Raw genomic sequence first — 19,611 nt, 5'->3', positions numbered from 1 at the left:
TGTTAGCTGGACCAAATAGCCAAACTGACCTGAACAAAATAAATATGTCACAAATAAACTAAACACATATCTTTTATAGTTTTATAACATTATATTTTGGAGTTCTGCCTCACCATGTCTTTACAATAAATTATGTGGGTAACTTTATACGCAATTTCATGTTGATTGAAAATTAATACTGGTTATGTATTTTATAGTTTTGGCAACACTTCCAGCATAATCGGAGCATAATGCTTTTTGTCAGATAACCATATTGCAAAACATTAAAGTTTGGCTCCCCACTGCAGTGCAAGCATGACCATGCACATTCTAGAGATACACAAGTGGCTGATGTGCTTTGAAAGACTTGTCAAGCAAGTCACAGATAAATGAGTGCAGACAGAAAAGAGTGAGAGGTTTTAGGAGGCTTTGTCATCTTGACTAGAGTAGTCATATCAGCTCAGAGTCCACCCTCGGCCTGAAAGGGGTCTTTAGTGACAGTCTACAAGATTTTAAAATGGAAGGGAAAGGGGTCAATCCATAGACATTAAAAATACACTGTTTCATTATATAGCCACAAACAATATGCATGTTAACATGCTTTAATGTGAAAAATATCTCATTTTAAACCTTTGTTGCCATGACATGCAGAACACCACCCTTTAACTATAAAATAATGATTTTTAATAATGTCTTTTATAAAATTTAAATAATAAAATGCCCTTAAAATTGGCCCAATTTACTTCCACTGTAGGTGCCTCATTTACAAAATAGTTTCTGAAAAATGTGTATTGTTAAAAAAAACAAAAAAAACAACAATGTTCATTTATACATGGGCTTTATCTTTGTTGTTTCATGTCTGCACTGAGGCTCAAAGGACCCACACCTTTGTTTAAAGTAGCCTACTCCACATACCTCTTTCAGCTCTCAGCTCATTTTTTTTTACACTCTATTAGTATTATAGCTGATAATTTTCTTCAGTTCATACAGTTTTATTAATTTATAGTAGGCTATAGGCTATCTGTCAAACCTCAGTTTCTACCACTGTTTGTAGCAACCGTATCTCTGCAGATTTTTTTGGTTTCCCTGATGTGTTTCTTGGTTTCTCTCAAGTTCCTATATCAACCTACTCAAAATTATTTTTTCACTCTTCGCTCAGAGGTAAAAAAAAAAAAAAAAAGTTCAAAATTGATGGGCGACTGTAGCCCTATAGCGTATTGTTTGCGAACATTCCACAGCCATTATGAATATTTAAATATGTGCTGGCTGTGCGTTATCCTTTCAATAACACAACAAACGCAACAACAAAAATAACAGCGATGACAAAATAACAGTTAAGAAATCTGTGGATATTGCACCAGTTCTGTAACTAATTTGGCACTCCATTCATTCAAGTCAAGTTTATATAGTGCTTTAATAACTTCACAGCAACTTAAGTTAAGTATTCCACAGGAATAAACCAGCATCTCAATTTGTTAAATTTTAGGGATCAGAATTTTAATAATTTCAATAACTTCCATTTCAACTATAATGCAGCTCTATTCATGTTTTTACTCTGATGGACCAAGAGAAGAAATTAATGAGAAGGTGGAGCCCCCAGAGCACTCCCATCTATTATGTCATTGTCATTGGCCAATGGCAGTTCGAAGGTGTTTATCAGCCGTGCAAAGTTTTTCGGTTTCGCTTGGCCTAGCCTATATCGGGACAGGAATCAGGACCTGCTGAGGGTGTGGTTTTCCGTGGATGAGTGGAAGGCGGATAACATTCTTTTGAGGCCCTGCCTTCTTTGTTGGGTGTAGCAACATCCCTTTTAGGATAAAAACCTCTGCCGGGAAGTGCAAATTCATAAGTGCCTTGCAGAAATTCAAAACAACCAACTCTTGCCAGTACTACAGCTCATATGCTTTAATTACTGATTATGAATGATATGATTGTTCGAATGGCTGCTTCTGTATTGCTCTTGTGTCTTTTCTGTCTGGCATCAGCAGAGGCTGGAAATTTATTGGTGATTCCAGCATTTGGAAGCCACTGGACAGGCATGAGGCCTTTGGTGGAAGAGCTTGGTCGTAGAGGAAACCAGGTGGTGGTGGTCATCCCAGTGGAAAGTCTGAACATGGGTCCAGCACAGCACACCACCACTCTGACATATCCAGTACCCTACACCAAGATCCAGTTACAGGAGAGTATGAATGCAGGTATTAATGGACTGTTGAGTGTAGATGTATCTACAGATCTGGCCAGGTTTCAGAGTTTCATCAACACTATGGATATGCTTAAAGTTATTATAACCCGGAACGCTGAGGGTTTGCTCTCCAACAAGGATTTGATGAAGAAACTGCAAGATTACAACTTTGATGCTATTCTCACTGACCCGTTTGAGACTGTTGGAGTTATTGCTGCTAAATATCTCTCAATTCCAGCCATTTATATACAAACAAGCCATCCTTGTGGTGTCGACGCTCTTGCCAGTCAATGTCCAACTCCAGCTTCTTATGTTCCACAACCTTTAACTCACTTTACTGACCGCATGAATTTTTGGCAAAGAAGTGTGAACTTGGTAAGGACTCTGTTTCAGCCCATGGCGTGCAGACGCATGTTTGCTCGTGCAGATGAGATCGCCTCACATGTACTGCAGAGAAAAACTTCAGTGGTGGAGATCATGAGCCGTGCAGCTCTCTGGTTTATGCGTTTTGACTTTGTCTTTGAATTACCACGCCCATTGATGCCAAACATGATCCTAATTGGAGGAATGGACAGCAAGAAAGCAGGACTTTTGTCACAAGTAAGTTTTTCTAATAGCTGTCATTTTACTCTACTGCTAATTTTACCTTTGCTAGTGTCTACTAACAAAGTTTCTCTAAATTTGGCCAAGGAAGAAAAGTGCTGTTGCTCAATATGTAATTGTACTCAATATTTTCAATCATACAGTGCATTTTATTATTTATACCTTTATTATGAAAGATTTCATCAATTTCAGTTCTTATCTGACTACACAGTATTTCAGTGGAGTACAATGTGTCATTTGCTTTCTTATGTACAAACTCACTCTAAAACTGATGCAGTACAATACTATAGTAATTTGTTAATACTATAGTGTTTTTGAACCATACTATAGTAAAGTACTTGAATTAATTTGTTGAGGTAATTCTATAGTTGTTGTGGTAATGTAACAACTATAGTAATATAAACAAATTACTTTACCCAATACTGTAGTAAGTTTTCTGCAACTATAGGGTATATTATGCTGCAAAAAACTGCAGTTTAATGTAGTAAAGTATACTACAGTATTTATTACAGTTTATCAGTTCACTATAGTTAATACTACAGTATGCTGTAGCATTAACAAAAAATGTTGTAAATACTATAATATACAGTGTATTACAATTTACTATAGTTTACTGTAATAAATACTATAGTATTTTTTTTTTCATGTGGGGTTCCTGAACTTTCTAGAGAAGGAAGTCACATTATTAGTTGTGAGCTAGGCATAGTTTTGAACTATGACTTGCATCATAGTTTCCATAGTAGGCCTATGTTATGCAAAACTTCATGATTTGTAGTAGCCCATTAACTGGTAAAAAAAAAAAAAAAACATTTTCATCTCTGTAATTATACATATAGACGCTGGTTTTATTTGAGTTTGATATTTAAGTTCGTTTTTCAATCTAGGTTTAAAATACATGGGCAAAGAGCACATGTCTTCTGTCTGGTTTGCGGGGGATATATGCAGTTAAACTGAGCAGTGCAATTTCAATGCAGTGAACGCAGTTCTACAGTTCATACACTTCTGAAGCCGCGACCGCGCAGAAAAAATAATTGCCGCGCAGAGAAATCATGTGTGGGGAAATCCTTTTGATAGTAGTAGTTTAAATGAGAAATAATTGCAGTGCTCTGGACAACCGCTATAGAGTTATTGTCGCTATAGAGTTAGAAGCGGTGAATGCGGTTTACAGGTTTGAGCCAAATCAGTCACGGTAAGAATGTCATGTTTGCGGACTAAATACCTCAATACGAAAGGCAACGCGAAACGAAAAGAAATGTGAAATAAAACGTCATGTTTTAATGAAAAGTGGTGAAAATAATGGATGATGGGCGCAGAATGCTAACAAAACTCAGAGACATTTACAATCACACACCCACCACAGGTGTGGCTTGCAAACTCAAAATACATCAGTGATATACCTCAGTTTAAATAGATTTTGTGTGTGGTGGTGGTGTGGGTTTCAGGGATGTTTAGATAACTATAAACGAGTTAACATGTTCTCTTTTCTTAATAGCCTATTTAGCTATCAGGTCTGTTTAAATGCTTCAGTTTGTTTTCACTTTATAAAATATTAAAACAAATGGAAGCATTTAAACTGATATAATACTGTATATCAGTTTAAATACTTAAATATATTATATTTCATTATATTATAATGTAAGCCTAATAAAAAAATGGATCTCACAAGGGGATTGTTAAGGGCTCCTTGCCACGAAAAATCTTAACCTCCTGGTATATATAAAATCCGGGAAATTCATAAGCAATAAACATGTAATTTTGATGAAAACACATTATGGTTTTTCCAAGCCATCATTGTAACTGCTCATATTATATTATTATAAAGAATTGAACTGTCCTGCAGGAGGACAGAAATTATTTTTTAACAGAATTTCTTGGTAAAGACTGGTACAGTTAACACAGTAATGTGAAAAAACCCCAAGTAACCTAAAATGTGGTTAATTTAGTGACTCAGCTGCTTTTTTTCAAACATTATTTAATATATCACTAAGTTACATCAATGGTCAAATAAAATAGAAACGGCACATTAAAGTTAAATGTTACAGTTGCATGATAAAACCATTTGTGTGTGTGTGTGTGTTTACGTTCATTGTACAGGTCTGATATAAAGTATGTTTTTGCTCAGGTGGCCAAAATGTGCACTCAACAGAGAAAAGTTTTGCTCAGCGAGAAAAAAAAATAGAGGGAACATTGGCCACCGCGTGTCTTAAAATGAAACAATCCTATAATTTTGTAACCTGCTCTTTTAGATATAATCTGTTCTATACATAAATGATGATTAAACTTTAAAGTATGGGTATTATGGTATTTAATAGTCAAACTGTTTAGCCAGAAATTAACTTGAGTGAAAATACCATTTGTGAACTACATTTACATTTCTTCATTTTAATAAAAAGCAGTATTGTAGTTTAACAATTTCAATTTTTAAACTACTTTAAATAAATTTTCTTGTTTTTTTCTGCAGCCAAGATAAGCTCAACTCACAAATGTATGTTACATGAAAATAATCAGGAACTCTTTTTATTATATTCCTTTTAACAAATGATTTCCTACATCATGCCTATGCTATCAGAGCATCAAGAGAACAAGACTTTTGTCAGATAACCATATTCCAAAACATTTCACAGTTCGATCCACACGGCAATGCAAGCATGACCATGCACATTCTAATAGAGATAATGTAACGAATCATCACTCGACATGGGATCCATTTAGCAGGCTTTATTGCAATATTCGTGGTCGTACAGGCAGGGGTCAGAACCAGCAAACACAGCAATGTAGAACAGGCAGAATCGTAATCAGAGGCAGGCAGTAGATCAGGGTCACAAGCAAGTATCACAGTCCAGAGAACAGGCAACAAGTCAAAAGGTAGGCAGCGATGAATCAATAAACGGTAAACAGACAGGAATGGCAACGGGAGACAAACAGGGTATATAAACGCTCAGAAATGATAGCCGGGGCAATAATCAAGACTTCGCGGTGAGGTGGTGTATGTGTGAGTCCTTTATAGTCCAGGTAATGCGTATCAGCTGGGTGTGGTGATTAGTGTGGAGTGTGCATGACTGTATGTGGCAACAGGTGATTGGTGGAGTGAGTGCATGTGATAGACAGGGGGGATGATGGGAAATGTGGTCCGAAACTTGACAGGGGCAGACGGTGATCGTGACATAACGCCCCCCTCCCGGAAGGCGCGACCTCGCGCCGTAGATGACACCAATAAGGGAGGGGGGGTGGGTGCATTGGAGATTAACCAGCTGACAGGAACGGAATCTCCAATGCAGGTTCCAGAACAGCCACGGCAGGTCAGGTGCTACGGGCAGCCACGGCGGGTCAGGTGGCTCAGGCGGCCACGGCAGGTCAGGTGGCTCGGGCGGCCACGGCAGTTCAGTCGGCTCGGGCAGCCACGGCAGTTCAGTCGGCTCGGGCAGCCACGGCAGGTCAGGCGGCTCGGGCAGCCACGGCAGGTCAGGCGGCTTGGGCAGCCACGGCAGGTCAGGTGGCTTGGGCAGGTCAGGTGGCTCAGGCGGCCACGGCAGGTCAGGTGGTCTGGGCAGTTCAGGAACCGCTGATGACGGAACCGCGGCCGTGCAGGGTTCCCACCCACAAACTCCCCACCCCTAGGTATACTGCCCCCCCCCAAAAAGTTCTTAGGGATTTCAGCGGGGCCCGTCGCAGGTTCGTGGGCAAGGGGTTCGGGTGGCGGCGGCAGGGCCAGGCGTGTGGGTGAAGCCGTCAGGGCAAGACTCCTGAGTGGCGCCGGCAGGGCTGGAAGCGTGGATGGCGCCGGCAGGGCTGGAAGCGTGGATGGCGTCGGCAGGGCTAGAAGCGTGGATGGCGCCGGCAGGGCTAGAAGCGTGGATGGCGCCGGCAGGGCTAGAAGCGTGGATGGCGCCGGCAGGGCAAGAAGCACAGGTGGCGCCGGCAGGGCAAGAAGCACAGGTGGCGCCGGCAGGGCAAGAAGCACAGGTGGCGCCGGCAGGGCAAGAAGCACAGGTGGCGCCGGCAGAGCGAGGAGCACAGGTGGCGCCGGCAGAGCGAGGAGCACAGGTGGCGCCGGCAGGACAAGACGTTTGGACGTAAGAGAGGGAAGAACAGATGGAGCCTTCCTCCTCCTCCTCTTCCTCTTCCGAGGATGAGGCGATGGTTCACCGACTGGAGCGGTTTCTGGAGCAGACTCACTGGCTGAAGCGGACTCAATGGCTGGAACAACCCCTGCATCCTTGAGCACCGCAGGGGCGGCCATCTTGCCCGTGGGCACTGGCAAAGCAGCCATTTCGTCCATCGCGTCCAGGGTGCATAAGTCCATAGCAACCGGCGAGCTTAAGAGCGTTGAAACCGGCGAGCTTGAGAGCGTTGAAACCGGCGAGCTTGAGAGCGTAGCAACCGGCAGTTTTGAGAGCGAAGCGGCCGGCTGGCTTGAGAGCGAAGCGGCCGGCTGGCTTGAGAGCGACGCGGCCGGCTGGCTTGAGAGCGAAGCGGCCGGCGGAGACTTGGGGATGCCAGCTGCTCGGACTGAAATCAACGGTGGATCGGTCACACTGGAACGCAACCCTCTCCACTCCCGGACTGATCTAGAGACCTGACGTGACTCTGGGCGATCAGCGGCGACGTGACGTTGCTCTGGGCGATCGGCGAAGGCGTGACGTTGCTCTGGGCGATCAGCGGAGACGTGACGTTGCTCTGGGCGATCAGCGAAGGCGTGACGTTGCTCTGGGCGATCAGCGGAGACGTGACGTTGCTCTGGGCGATCAGCGGAGACGTGACGTGGCTCTGGGCGATCTGCGAAGGCTTGACGTGGCTCTGGGTGATCAGCGGAGATGTGGCTCGGTGTTGTTATGGTGGTAGCCGCCATTTTGTGAATGTCCTTTGGCGCAGCGGCCATTACGTGGTTTATCTCGGTGTCACATTCCTCCGCGACCCCCACGGTAAACGGAGAACCAACAGTCAATAACACATAGTCCAGGAAATGACTAAGAGGAGAACGGGGTCCCTCACGAATTAATTGTTCTTTGAGTGGTTGGTTGACACCATCGCAGAAAAAGTCAATAAGTGCATAGTCAGGCAGATCTGAATAATATGCAATGTTCAGGTATTCTGTGATGTAATCCTCCAGTGATCGTGTGCCCTGCGTACTCCACAACAACAATTGATTAATGTCCATACCGTGTAGAGATCCTCCGGGAAAGCTGCTGGATCGTGGTGGTGGCGAAGTCTTCTGTAACGAATCATCACTCGACATGGGATCCATTTAGCAGGCTTTATTGCAATATTCGTGGTCGTACAGGCAGGGGTCAGAACCAGCAAACACAGCAATGTAGAACAGGCAGAATCGTAATCAGAGGCAGGCAGTAGATCAGGGTCACAAGCAAGTATCACAGTCCAGAGAACAGGCAACAAGTCAAAAGGTAGGCAGCGATGAATCAATAAACGGTAAACAGACAGGAATGGCAACGGGAGACAAACAGGGTATATAAACGCTCAGAAATGATAGCCGGGGCAATAATCAAGACTTCGCAGTGAGGTGGTGTATGTGTGAGTCCTTTATAGTCCAGGTAATGCGTATCAGCTGGGTGTGGTGATTAGTGTGGAGTGTGCATGACTGTATGTGGCAACAGGTGATTGGTGGAGTGAGTGCATGTGATAGACAGGGGGGATGATGGGAAATGTAGTCCGAAACTTGACAGGGGCAGACGGTGATCGTGACAGATAATAAGTAAGCTACAAGTGATCGATGTACTTTGTAAAAATGCTGATGTGCTTCGGTTGATGTGCTTAGATAGCTAGAGTTGACTAGAGGACTCATATCAGCTCAAAGTCTACCCTCTGTCTGAAAAGGGTCTTTATAAAAAGTCTATGTATAGTTTTTTTTCCTGTTAAATATAACTAGGAAAAACAACTTGATTATTTTGCAGACTGTGTGGAAGAAAATTAGGTGAGAAAAATAATGGTAAAAGTCTTAAGGTCTAGGGTCTATTAGTACCATGCATACCCTTTCTATAAAATTAATTTTAAATGTTTTTGTGTGCATTTACTGAATGCATACAGTGGCACCAAAAAGTATTTGGAGACTCACTTTAAAATTTTAAAATTTCATTGCATTTTTTTTCCCACAGGAAATTCGATATAATAATCATTTTGCCCTTGCTGCCTGTCATCATCTTCAAATGTAAAGAGAACCAACGTGTTCCTGGTCTTGTTGTGAATGATTGACTAGTGCATGTTGTCTTCATAATTTTTTGTCAAATTGTAATAACTTTATTTTAAAAAGTTAAAAATGGTTAAAAACATCACTCAGCTTTATTCGCTTATGAGATATGGGTACTTTTCTCACTCTGCTACTAAGGGCATGCTTTGCCGCTAAAGAATCAAGATTGTCAACTTTTCAGGGCAAACCTACTATTGGTTGTTGAAACTCCCCTTTCAGGATAAAAGCCTGTGCCGGGAAGTGCAAATTCAAAAGTGCTTTTAGACATACAAGGCAATCTTCTTACCTATACTACCAGATCATATGCTTGTAATTATTGCTGACTGATTATGAATGATAGGATAGTTAGAATGGCTACTTCTCTATTGCTTCTGTGTCTTTTCTGCCTGGGATCAGCAAAGGCTGGGAAGTTATTAGTAGTTCCTTCAGATGGCAGCCACTGGACAGGCATGAGGCCTTTGGTGGAGGAGCTTGGCCGTAGAGGAAACCAGGTGGTGGTTGTCATCCCAGAAGCAAGTCTGAGCATGGGTCCATCAGAACACACCACCACTCTGACATATCCAGTACCCTACACCAAGACCCAGCTACAAGAGCAAGTGAATGCAGGTGTTACTACTCTGACAAGTACAGATTTATCTACAGATCTGGCCAGGTTTCAGAGTTTCATCAACACTATGGATCGGCTTAATGTTCTTATAACCCGGAATGCTGAGGGTTTGCTATCCAACAAAACTTTGATGAAGAAACTTCAAGATTACAACTTTGATGCTATTCTCACAGATCCTTTTGAGCCCGTTGGACCTATAGCTGGTGAATATCTCTCAATTCCAGCCATTTATATACAAACAAGCCATCCTTGTGGTGTCGACGCTCTTGCCAGTCAATGTCCAATTCCAGCTTCTTATGTTCCACAAGCTTTTACTCACTTTACTCACCGCATGAATTTTTGGCAAAGAAGTGTGAACTTGGCAAGGACTCTGTTTCAGCCCATGGCGTGCAGACGTATATTTGCTTGTGCAGATGAGATCGCCTCACATGTACTGCAGAGAAAAACATCTATGGTGGAGATCATGAGCCGTGCAGCTCTCTGGTTTGTGCATTCAGACTTTGCTTTCACATTTCCACGTCCGTTGATGCCAAACATGATCATAGTCGGAGGAATGGACAGCAAGAAAGCAAATCCTTTGTCACAGGTAAGTATTCTAATAGCGCTTATTTTGCTACTGTGTTGTTTTTTGTTATCATCCTTAAATGTAAAGAGAATTTGCCAATATCAGTTTAAAAAAAAAAGACAATTCAGAAATAATACAAATAAACTCACTCATATATACAACTGGAAAGAAAGCTCTCAATAGGTCTTTTCATGATCAGTCAGCATTTTTTTTTTTCTTTTCTTGGAACTTTTGAGAGATTTTAGGTCATTTGTGAAAATTGCACCAGTAAGTGGGATCAAGTAATTCATGGATCAAGATTTTGGGAAGAGGGGGAACCTCTCTGAGTCTTTTCACATGTCTGTGTAAAAACAGAAAACAATAGTTCTAAAACACGTTTGACTGTTTCTGGAATTTTATCACTACAAAACTCTACGAACAGGTTCTTCAGTTTCTGTGCACAGGGGCAAAGTACAAAACCTCCCCAGACTCCACACACTGCCATCACTATGTGTTCAATGATCCATGTATCAACAGATACATGGATCATTGATTTTTGAAAAATCCTTAATTTCAGTTGTTAAGTGGCTACTAATTGTTTGCAGTAATTGCAGTAGCAATGTACAATCTGTACAGTCTAAACCACTGGTCTCAAACTCAATTCCTGGAGGGCCACAGCTCTGCACAGTTTTGCTCCAACCAAAGCAAAGTTTGACGATGTCCACTTCTGAGAACATTGGAAATGTGAAAAGGGTCCATCATCTGCTGCCTTGTTCCCATAGCGGAATCAGTGCCATGTTGTAATTCAAAATAACACTCTTGATATAGTAATATAAAAAGAATATTTTTGTAAAAATATCCACATTCTTTCATATTTCCTAGACAAGAACAGCAAACTGATTTCAGTATCAAACTGATTAGAACATTAATAGCTGAATTCATAAGAGCTTACAGTATTTGTAATAGTAGTAGCATAGTAGCAATGTACAATCTCACTCTAAACTGATGCAGTTGCTGTGCAGTTCCCATTCAGTCGGTCACGTTCGACGTACGTCGGACAGACCGACGAATAGGAATCTCGCTAGAGAGGCCAATCTACTTCGAGTGTAACTAAACGAGCCAATGCACATTGGCATGCAATCATATGCATCAGCTGCTCGCCTCGCAGCGCGGGTATATAATGAGCAGCAGGTGCGTTGCATCTTCAGCTTTTCGCTTCGGAGCCAAACCTTCTATGAAGACAGCTACTGAAAGCGAGTGTGGTGAACGAGTCTCTCTTCAAGACGTCTCTTTGTTGCGAGGTGCAGGCGGACAGCGCAGCAGCGGGGCCGATTCTCCTTTTGTTTTTGTTTTTGCCTTTAATTTGATTGAGCAAAGCTGTAATCAGCGTGAAGGCCGTTCTCACGGCTGGTGAAACGGTGCGCCTAGAGCGCTAAAAAGCTGTTGTTACAGCTGGTAAGAGGAGCGCCTTCAAGGAGAGTGCACACGACAGGCTGCACATTCCCTGTCTGTGCTGCAGCGGCTATTCCCCTGCGTGCTTCAGCACCTAAAAGAGTCAGTCCTTGAAAGAGCTAACACGAGTAGTTCGCGTCTTTTTAAAGATGTCGTTCTACTTGTGTGTTTCTGTATGCTGTCGTTACCTGGCGCCTCGGGATGGTCACCAGCGCTGTATCGCGTGCTTGGGCTTAAGGCACGCTGAGGCAGCGTTTGTGGATGAGTCATGTACCCATTGTGGGAAGATGACCATCGCGGAGTTGCGGTCGAGACTCCACTTTCTGCAAAGGGGTGGAGTCCTCGGTCCCGACGCCTCGCTCCAATCCTCCTCAGAGGGTTGCTGCGAGCGAGCGGGGCTGGTGACTTGAGGATAACGGTGAGCGCGCTCCTTCGGGGAACCAACCCCCTAGGAACCCTCCCCCCTCGTGCGCTCCGCAGCCAGTAGAGCTGCCCTCGGAACGTGGTGGACCACCCCAGAGGTGTGTACCATCCGTTTCCTTCGGAGCTCCCCCAGACGACCGGATGTCGATCGCTGCATCGGAGGGTGAGCCTGATACTTCTGGGGAGGATGAGTCGGCGCAGTTGCCTCCTTCGGGGGTGACAACTGTGCCCGACACGGACCCGGAAATGATGGCTATGCTTTCCCGGGCCGCCAACAGGGTCGGGCTCGTGTGGAATCCTCCACCGTGTCCCGAACCCTCGAGGTTGGATGACTGGTATCTCGGGGTGGCCAGGGCTGGTTCTCAGCCCCCCACCCCAGTGCCCTTCTCTTCTGCCTCTGCCTTACACGCTATGGCGTTGTTGCAGGTCCATCAGGCCAAGGCACTGAGGGACCTGCACGAGGGTGGTCATGATCCACAAGTTCTCCAGGAACTTCGTGCCGCGACGGACCTCGCGCTTCGAGCGACGAAGGTTACGGCGCGGTCAGTGGGTCGTGCGATGTCCACTATGGTGGTCCAGGAACGCCATCTCTGGCTGTGTCTTGCGGACATGAGGGATACCGACAAGGTCAGGTTTCTTAATTCCCCCGTGTCCCAGACCGGCCTTTTCGGCGACGCGGTCGAGAACTTTGCCCAACAGTTCTCGGCTGTACAAAGGCAGCCTGAGGCCATCAGTCACATCCTGCCGAGGCGGTCAGCTGCACCTCCACCGCCGGCGGCACCTCAGACTACCCGTCGCCGAGGGCGCCCCCTGCAGCCGCCCCCGCTCCCGCGCCCCAGCAGCAGCAGCCTCCATCCAAGCGGCGCCGTGGAGCCGGTCGCGGGCGGGGCGCCCAGCCCGTCCAGCCACCCCCCAAGAAGAAGGGTGGCAAGGCCAAGTCCAAGCGGCCCTAGGACGGGCGACCCGGAGATGGAGGGGACTGCTCTTCAGGAGGTGGTGAATGCACCACTCCTTCCCCCGGAGGAGGGCCGGGTGGAGAATCTTTTGTTGTTTCCTTTTGTTCCGCCGCTGGCTCAACGGCCAGCGGTACCCAAATTTTCAAGAAAAGAGCAGTTTCCTTTATCTCCGGGTCCGAAGAGGGCTCGGAGAGCAGTGGGAGGGCTAGAACCTCACCACTCTCATCCACCTCTTCTGTCGCCAGCGGACAGCAGCGAGCAGCAGGTAAGCAAATCCTCGACTGCTCCCTCTGTCCACCCGTGGAGGCAGGTAAGTGTTGCACAGCACACTGTGACCCCGCTTCGGGCCGCCTCACACAGAGAGCCTCCCGGGCCGCGTCCCTGCGTTCCACCTCGCTGCCCCGCGGCGGGTACGCCGGTGGTCCCCTTGGTGCCGCTGGTGCGGTCTCTGGGAGCCTGGCTAGCGCTCCCCAGTCCGTCTCGCTGGCTCCTCCGGACCATCAGGCTCGGCTATGCGATTCAGTTCGCCCGGCGTCCCCCCAAGTTCAGGGGCGTCCTCTTCACTTCAGTGAAAGATGTCGATGCCCCTGTTCTGCGTGCGGAGATTGCAGTCCTACTGGCGAAGGACGCGATAGAGCCGGTCCCTCCAGCCGATTTGAGGTCAGGGTTCTACAGCCCCTACTTCATTGTACCCAAGAAAAGCGGCGGGTTACGACCGATCTTGGACCTGCGAGTTTTGAATCGGAGCCTTCACAAGCTACCGTTCAAAATGCTTACGCAGAAACGCATTTTCGAGTGCATCCGTCCCCGAGATTGGTTTGCAGCGATCGACCTGAAGGACGCGTACTTTCATGTTTCGATTCTTCCGCGACACAGGCCATTCCTGAGATTCGCGTTCGAAGGTCGAGCATATCAGTACAGAGTCTTACCCTTCGGGCTGGCCCTGTCTCCCCGCGTCTTCACGAAAGTCGTGGAGGGAGCCCTTGTTCCCATGAGAGAACAGGGTGTTCGCATTCTCAACTACCTGGACGACTGGCTCATTCTAGCACAGTCTCGGGATCAGTTGTGCGAACACAGGGACTTAGTGCTCAGGCACCTCAGCCAGTTGGGGCTTCAGGTCAACTGGGAGAAGAGCAAACTCGCCCCAGTGCAGAGGATCTCTTTTCTCGGTATGGAGTTGGATTCGGTCGAACGGGTAGCACGCCTCACAGAGGAACGTGCTCGGTCGGTGTTGAACTGCCTGAATACGTTCAATGGCAGGACAGCGGTCCCACTGAAGTTTTTTCAGAGGCTCCTGGGGCATATGGCGGCTGCAGCGGCTGTAACACCGCTCGGGCTGCTTCATATGAGACCGCTTCAGCACTGGCTTCACGGCCGAGTCCCGAGATGGGCGTGGCAACGCGGCACGTTCCGGGTGCCAATCACTCAGGAGTGCCGCCGAACCTTCAGTCCGTGGTCGGACCCTTTGTTTCTCCGGGCAGGAGTGCCCCTAGAACAGGTGTCCCGGCATGCTGTGGTTTTCACAGATGCTTCTGCCACCGGCTGGGGTGCCACGTACAACGGGCATGCAGTCTCAGGGGTTTGGACGGGACCCCATCTGCATTGGCACATCAATTGCCTCGAGTTGCTGGCAGTACGCCTTGCGCTGAGCCGCCTCAAAGGCCTGCTTCGCGACAAGCATGTACTGGTCCGTACGGACAACACTGCGACCGTTGCGTACATCAACCGCCAAGGTGGTCTACGCTCCCGTCGCATGTCGCAACTCGCCCGCCATCTCCTCCTGTGGAGTCGGAAGCATCTGAGGTCGCTTCGCGCCATTCATGTCCCCGGTGTGCTCAACCGTGTGGCCGACGAGCTATCACGAGCTGCGCTGCCCGGAGAGTGGCGACTCCACCCCCAGGTGTTTCAGCTGATCTGGAGAGAGTTCGGAGAGGCTCAGGTAGACCTGTTTGCCTCACCAGAAACCTCCCACTGCCAGTTGTTTTACTCTCTGACCGAGGGAACACTCGGGACAGACGCACTGGCTCACAGCTGGCCCCGGGGCCTGCGCAAATATGCGTTTCCCCCAGTGAGCCTACTTGCACAGACCCTGTGCAAAGTCAGGGAGGACGAGGAGCAGGTCTTGTTAGTTGCGCCTTACTGGCCCAACCGGACCTGGTTCCCAGAACTCTCACTCCTCGCGACAGCCCCTCCCTGGCCCATCCCTCTGAGGAAGGACCTCCTCTCTCAGAGACGGGGCACTCTTTGGCACCCGCGTCCAGACCTCTGGAAACTCCATGTCTGGTCCCTGGACGGGACGCGGAGGTTCTAGGTGACTTACCCCCCGAGGTATTTAACACCATCACTTCGGCACGTGCACTGTCTACGAGACGTGCTTACGCCTCGAAGTGGAACCTGTTCGTCGAGTGGTGCTCTTCTCGCCGAGAAGACCCCCGAAGATGCTCGATCGGTGTCGTGCTTTCCTTCTTGCAGCAAGGGTTGGAGCGTAGGCTGTCCCCCTCCACCCTCAAAGTCCATTCTGCTGCTATCTCCGCTTACCACGACCACATAGATGGCAAATCTGTTGGTCAGCACGACCTGGTCGTCAGGTTCCTTAGGGGCGAGACGGTTAAATCCTCCTCGTCCCCCCTCCATACCCTCTTGGGACCTTACTCTGGTGCTCAGAGCACTCCAGATTGCTCCCTTTGAGCCTTTGCTGTCAGCAGACTTAAAGATTCTCTCTATGAAAACTTTGCTGCTGGTGGCATTGGCCTCCATCAAGAGGGTAGGGGACCTGCAGTCATTTTCGGTCGACGAATCGTGCCTAGAGTTCGGGCCGGGTGACAGCCACGTGGTACTGAGACCCCGGCCTGGCTATGTGCCCAAGGTTCCTACCACTCCCTTCAGGGATCAGGTGGTGAGCCTGCAAGCGCTGCCCTCGGAGGAGGCAGACCCAGCCCTGGCTTTGCTCTGTCCAGTTCGCGCCTTGCGACTGTACATAGACAGAACTCGAAGCTTTAGGTCCTCAGACCAGCTCTTCGTCTGTTACGGAGGCCAGCAGAAGGGAAAGGCTGTCTCCAAGCAGAGGATGGCCCACTGGATAGTGGATGCCATCGCCCTGGCTTACCAAGCCCAGGGCGTGCCCTGCCCGCTCAGGTTGCATGCCCACTCCACGAGAGGTGTGGCATCCTCCTGGGCGCTGGCTCGTGGCGCCTCGCTAACAGACATTTGTAGAGCTGCGGGCTGGGCGACACCTAACACGTTCGCTAGATACTATAGCCTTCGTGTCGAGCCGGTCTCCTCCCGTGTTCTCGCCTCAGGTCAGAGGCACGGAGAGGCCCCGGCTTAGTGTCGGCTTGCTGCGCTACATGCGCATTCTATTCTCCAGAGAGTCCCTACGGGCAGACCCTGTTGAGTCCTCCGGTTACCCTTCGGCAGCCGACGTGGCGGAGCGTCTGGCGCCAGGCCTATACTCCGTTGTATCCTTGAGAACCGGATTTAGGCTGGGTTCCATATGTGTGACCCTACGGGGATCCCATATGGCTTTTTTCCACGGCTGCTCCTAAACGAAGCCCGTGTCTTTCCCTCTGGGAGAACCCATCTCTCACCGAGTGGAGTCACCCCAGTTCTTCCATATGTTGTACAACCTACAAGGTTAGTCCATATGTACTTATCCATATAACTCCTTCGGGGAAGGATATGGCTTCCGCAGCGTTCCTTATCGCATGTAAGGCTACGCTTCCCAGCGTTATCCAATTGTCGCACTGAGTGGGTTTTGGGAACAACAGTGATCGACCCTCTCTGCGTGAGCCTGGTCCCACCGTCCTTAGGCAAGGGGTTCAGGTGGCTCACGACAGAGCGCTGGAAGAGGGCAGCCCCTGTGGCGCTTTGGTAGGGATTCCTATTCGTCGGTCTGTCCGACGTACGTCGAACGTGACCGACTGAATGGGAACGTCTCGGTTACATAGGTAACCCTCGTTCCCTGAAGGAGGGAACGGAGACGTACGTCCCGTCGCCACAGGCGTTGTCCTGCTGATGCTGCCGCCTGCTGGGTTCGGCTCCTCAGCGAAAACCTGAAGATGCAACGCACCTGCTGCTCATTATATACCCGCGCTGCGAGGCGAGCAGCTGATGCATATGATTGCATGCCAATGTGCATTGGCTCGTTTAGTTACACTCGAAGTAGATTGGCCTCTCTAGCGAGATTCCTATTCGTCGGTCTGTCCGACGTACGTCTCCGTTCCCTCCTTCAGGGAACGAGGGTTACCTATGTAACCGAGACGTTCCTACAGATGGAAGTCTCACGGTTGGAAACTGTGAGCCATGCATGGTTTTGGATTGTTAGTTTTCGTATAAGCCAATCATGTCAAACGTCACAATTTGCAAGCAAGGTTTTATCAACACATGCAGGATATAGGCCAGTATTTGAAGACAGGCTGTGTTTGAGTTTTATCTTCAAGCTTGTGCTTCACTCTTTAAAAGGAATGTGGTAACACTTTACAATACGGGTGCACTAATATGCATTAATTCATGCTTAACTAATGCACAGATAATCATGTTTTTAATGTATGACTCATGAAGAACTAAATCATTAATTAATGATTACTCCATCAGCAACTAATCAACTACATGATTAACAGATTAATATATGAATTGTTATTAATTAAATGTGTCATAATGTATTAATTCCTTAATAACATATTTTATTAACTATTAGTGTAAGTTAATGTGTTAATTACAACAATGGTTTGAAGCCATGTACTTCAACTTCCAGTTGCCATGTACTTCCAACTTCTGCTTTAATTAATCATTAACTAATGATTTGAGGCACAAGTAAGTTACCAATAGTGAGAATCTGCTCAGTAGTCTCAAAATGCTGAATGAGTTTGTTTAGTGCATGCTGAGTAAGTATAATATGAGCACAAATTCTAACACTAAAACATACTAATCTGAGACACAATGTAAATAGAATCATTGTGAAGTTGATTCAAACAATTATATAGCCTACTTCACACTTAAGTACAAAAAGTGACAAAAGGAATAAAAATGACATGTTAATGTTATAATAGTGATTTGACAATGCCTAAAAATAGGCTAAATTCAAGCTAAACTTGTGGGTGAGTGGAAAACTAGCCTGAGTGGAAATAGATAATGAGCCAATAAGTGCTCCTCTGCCACCATCTACTGGTTATAGTGGGATGCTCTTTGAGGAGGGTGCCCAGGCTCACGTTCCTCACAGTTTAGGCCCCACTACTGCTGAGGTAGAGCGGCGGCTAAGATCATGGGGTTCGCAGATGGATCTAGTGGAGGGATTGGAGATGGGCTCTTTTCTACCCCGCTCTATGGTTTCTTCCACCCGGTGCTGCAGCTATCCAGTTCCAAAGAGGTGGATGTGCTCAGCATCGAGGCAGGAGATATTAAGGACTCGCCATCTCGCTCTCCTGATTATGAGGAGCTTCTGGAGGTAATAGCTTGTGCCATGGCTAAGTTAAATATAGACTGGCCAGCCAAGAGGCAAGACGTGCATCCAAAAAGTAACAAACATCTATTCAAACATCCTGGAGTTGAAACAGCATGGGTATGGTGCTATGCCTAAGGTGGAACAGACGCTTGCAAGCCATCTGTCTCCTGACATGGCATCATCCTTTAAAGGGATAGTTTACCCAAAAAATTTGAGTATTTTTACAGTATTTGTAATAGTAGTAGCATAGTAGCAATGTACAATCTCACTCTAAACTGATGCAGTTGCTGTGCAGTTCCTACAAATGGAAGTCTCACTGTTGGAAACTGTGAGCCATGCATGGTTTTGGATTGTTAGTTTTTGTATAAGCCAATCGTGTCAAATGTCACAATTTGCAAGCAAGGTTTTATCCGCACACATGCAGGATATAGGCCAGTATTTGAAGATAAGCTGTGTTTGAGTTTTATCTTCAAGCTCGTGCTTCACTCTTTAAAAGGAATGTGGTAACACTTCACAATACGGGTGCACTAATATACATTAATTCATGCTTAACTAATGCACAGATAATCATGTTTTTAATGTATGACTCATGAAGAACTAAATCATTACTTAATGATTACTCCATCAGCAACTAATAGACTATATGATTAAAATATTAATATATGAATTGTTATTAATTAAATGTGTCATAATGTTTTATTATTATTATGTATTAGGGTTAGGTGACTAGCTACCTGGTTATGAGGAATGGAAACCAAGAAGCCAAAACCATTGTCACGAGTAAGCTCCCATAAATACATTTGCATGTAATTGCATGTACGTTTGCACTAACATTATAAGTGACGTTGATCTCTATCTTGTTGCTTACTTTTCTCTATCCCTGTCTGTCATCAACTCATCATCATGGACTGTGGATATAGCCAGCAAATGCACTAGCAAACCTCAAACCAGCATCTATACCTTAGTGTATTGTTTAAATTAATGGTGTCTAATGGCAGAGGTGTAAAATATTTGAGTAAATGTAATTAGTTCTATACTTATTTGTCTGTACTTACTGTACTTATGTAACGAGTCATCACTCAAGCCGGGATCCATTTGCATGCTTTTATTAAATAGTAGAATGGTCGTACAGGCAGGGTCAGATCGGGGACAAACAGATGTGGCAGAGACAGGCAGAATCGTGGTAATGAAACATGCAGAATGTCAGGGCAGGCAGATATCAC

At 46.6% G+C, this 19,611-nt stretch overlaps 2 protein-coding genes across 2 annotated transcripts in view; both read left to right on the top strand.

Moving 5' to 3' along the window:
- Positions 1-1,897: 1,897 nt before the first annotated feature.
- On the top strand, positions 1,898-8,971 carry LOC137036249 (UDP-glucuronosyltransferase 1A5-like). Its single transcript, XM_067410283.1, has 2 exons — positions 1,898-2,859; positions 8,875-8,971. The coding sequence occupies exons 1-2, from the start codon at positions 1,898-1,900 to the stop codon at positions 8,969-8,971; spliced, it is 1,059 nt and encodes a 352-aa protein (XP_067266384.1).
- Positions 8,972-9,295: 324 nt separating this feature from the next.
- LOC137035575 (UDP-glucuronosyltransferase-like) overlaps positions 9,296-19,611 on the top strand; it is a 42,170-nt gene continuing 31,854 nt past the window's right edge. The window contains exon 1 of the mRNA XM_067409001.1: positions 9,296-10,159. Coding sequence (XP_067265102.1) covers positions 9,296-10,159 — 864 coding nt within the window. The remainder of the gene's footprint in view (positions 10,160-19,611) is intronic.

Source organism: Chanodichthys erythropterus, chromosome 14, assembly GCF_024489055.1.
Source record: "Chanodichthys erythropterus isolate Z2021 chromosome 14, ASM2448905v1, whole genome shotgun sequence".
In the NCBI taxonomy this organism is placed as follows: Eukaryota; Metazoa; Chordata; class Actinopteri; order Cypriniformes; family Xenocyprididae; genus Chanodichthys; species Chanodichthys erythropterus.
The sequence above is the reverse complement of the archived record's forward strand: the minus strand, read 5'-3'. Positions and strand labels throughout refer to the sequence as shown.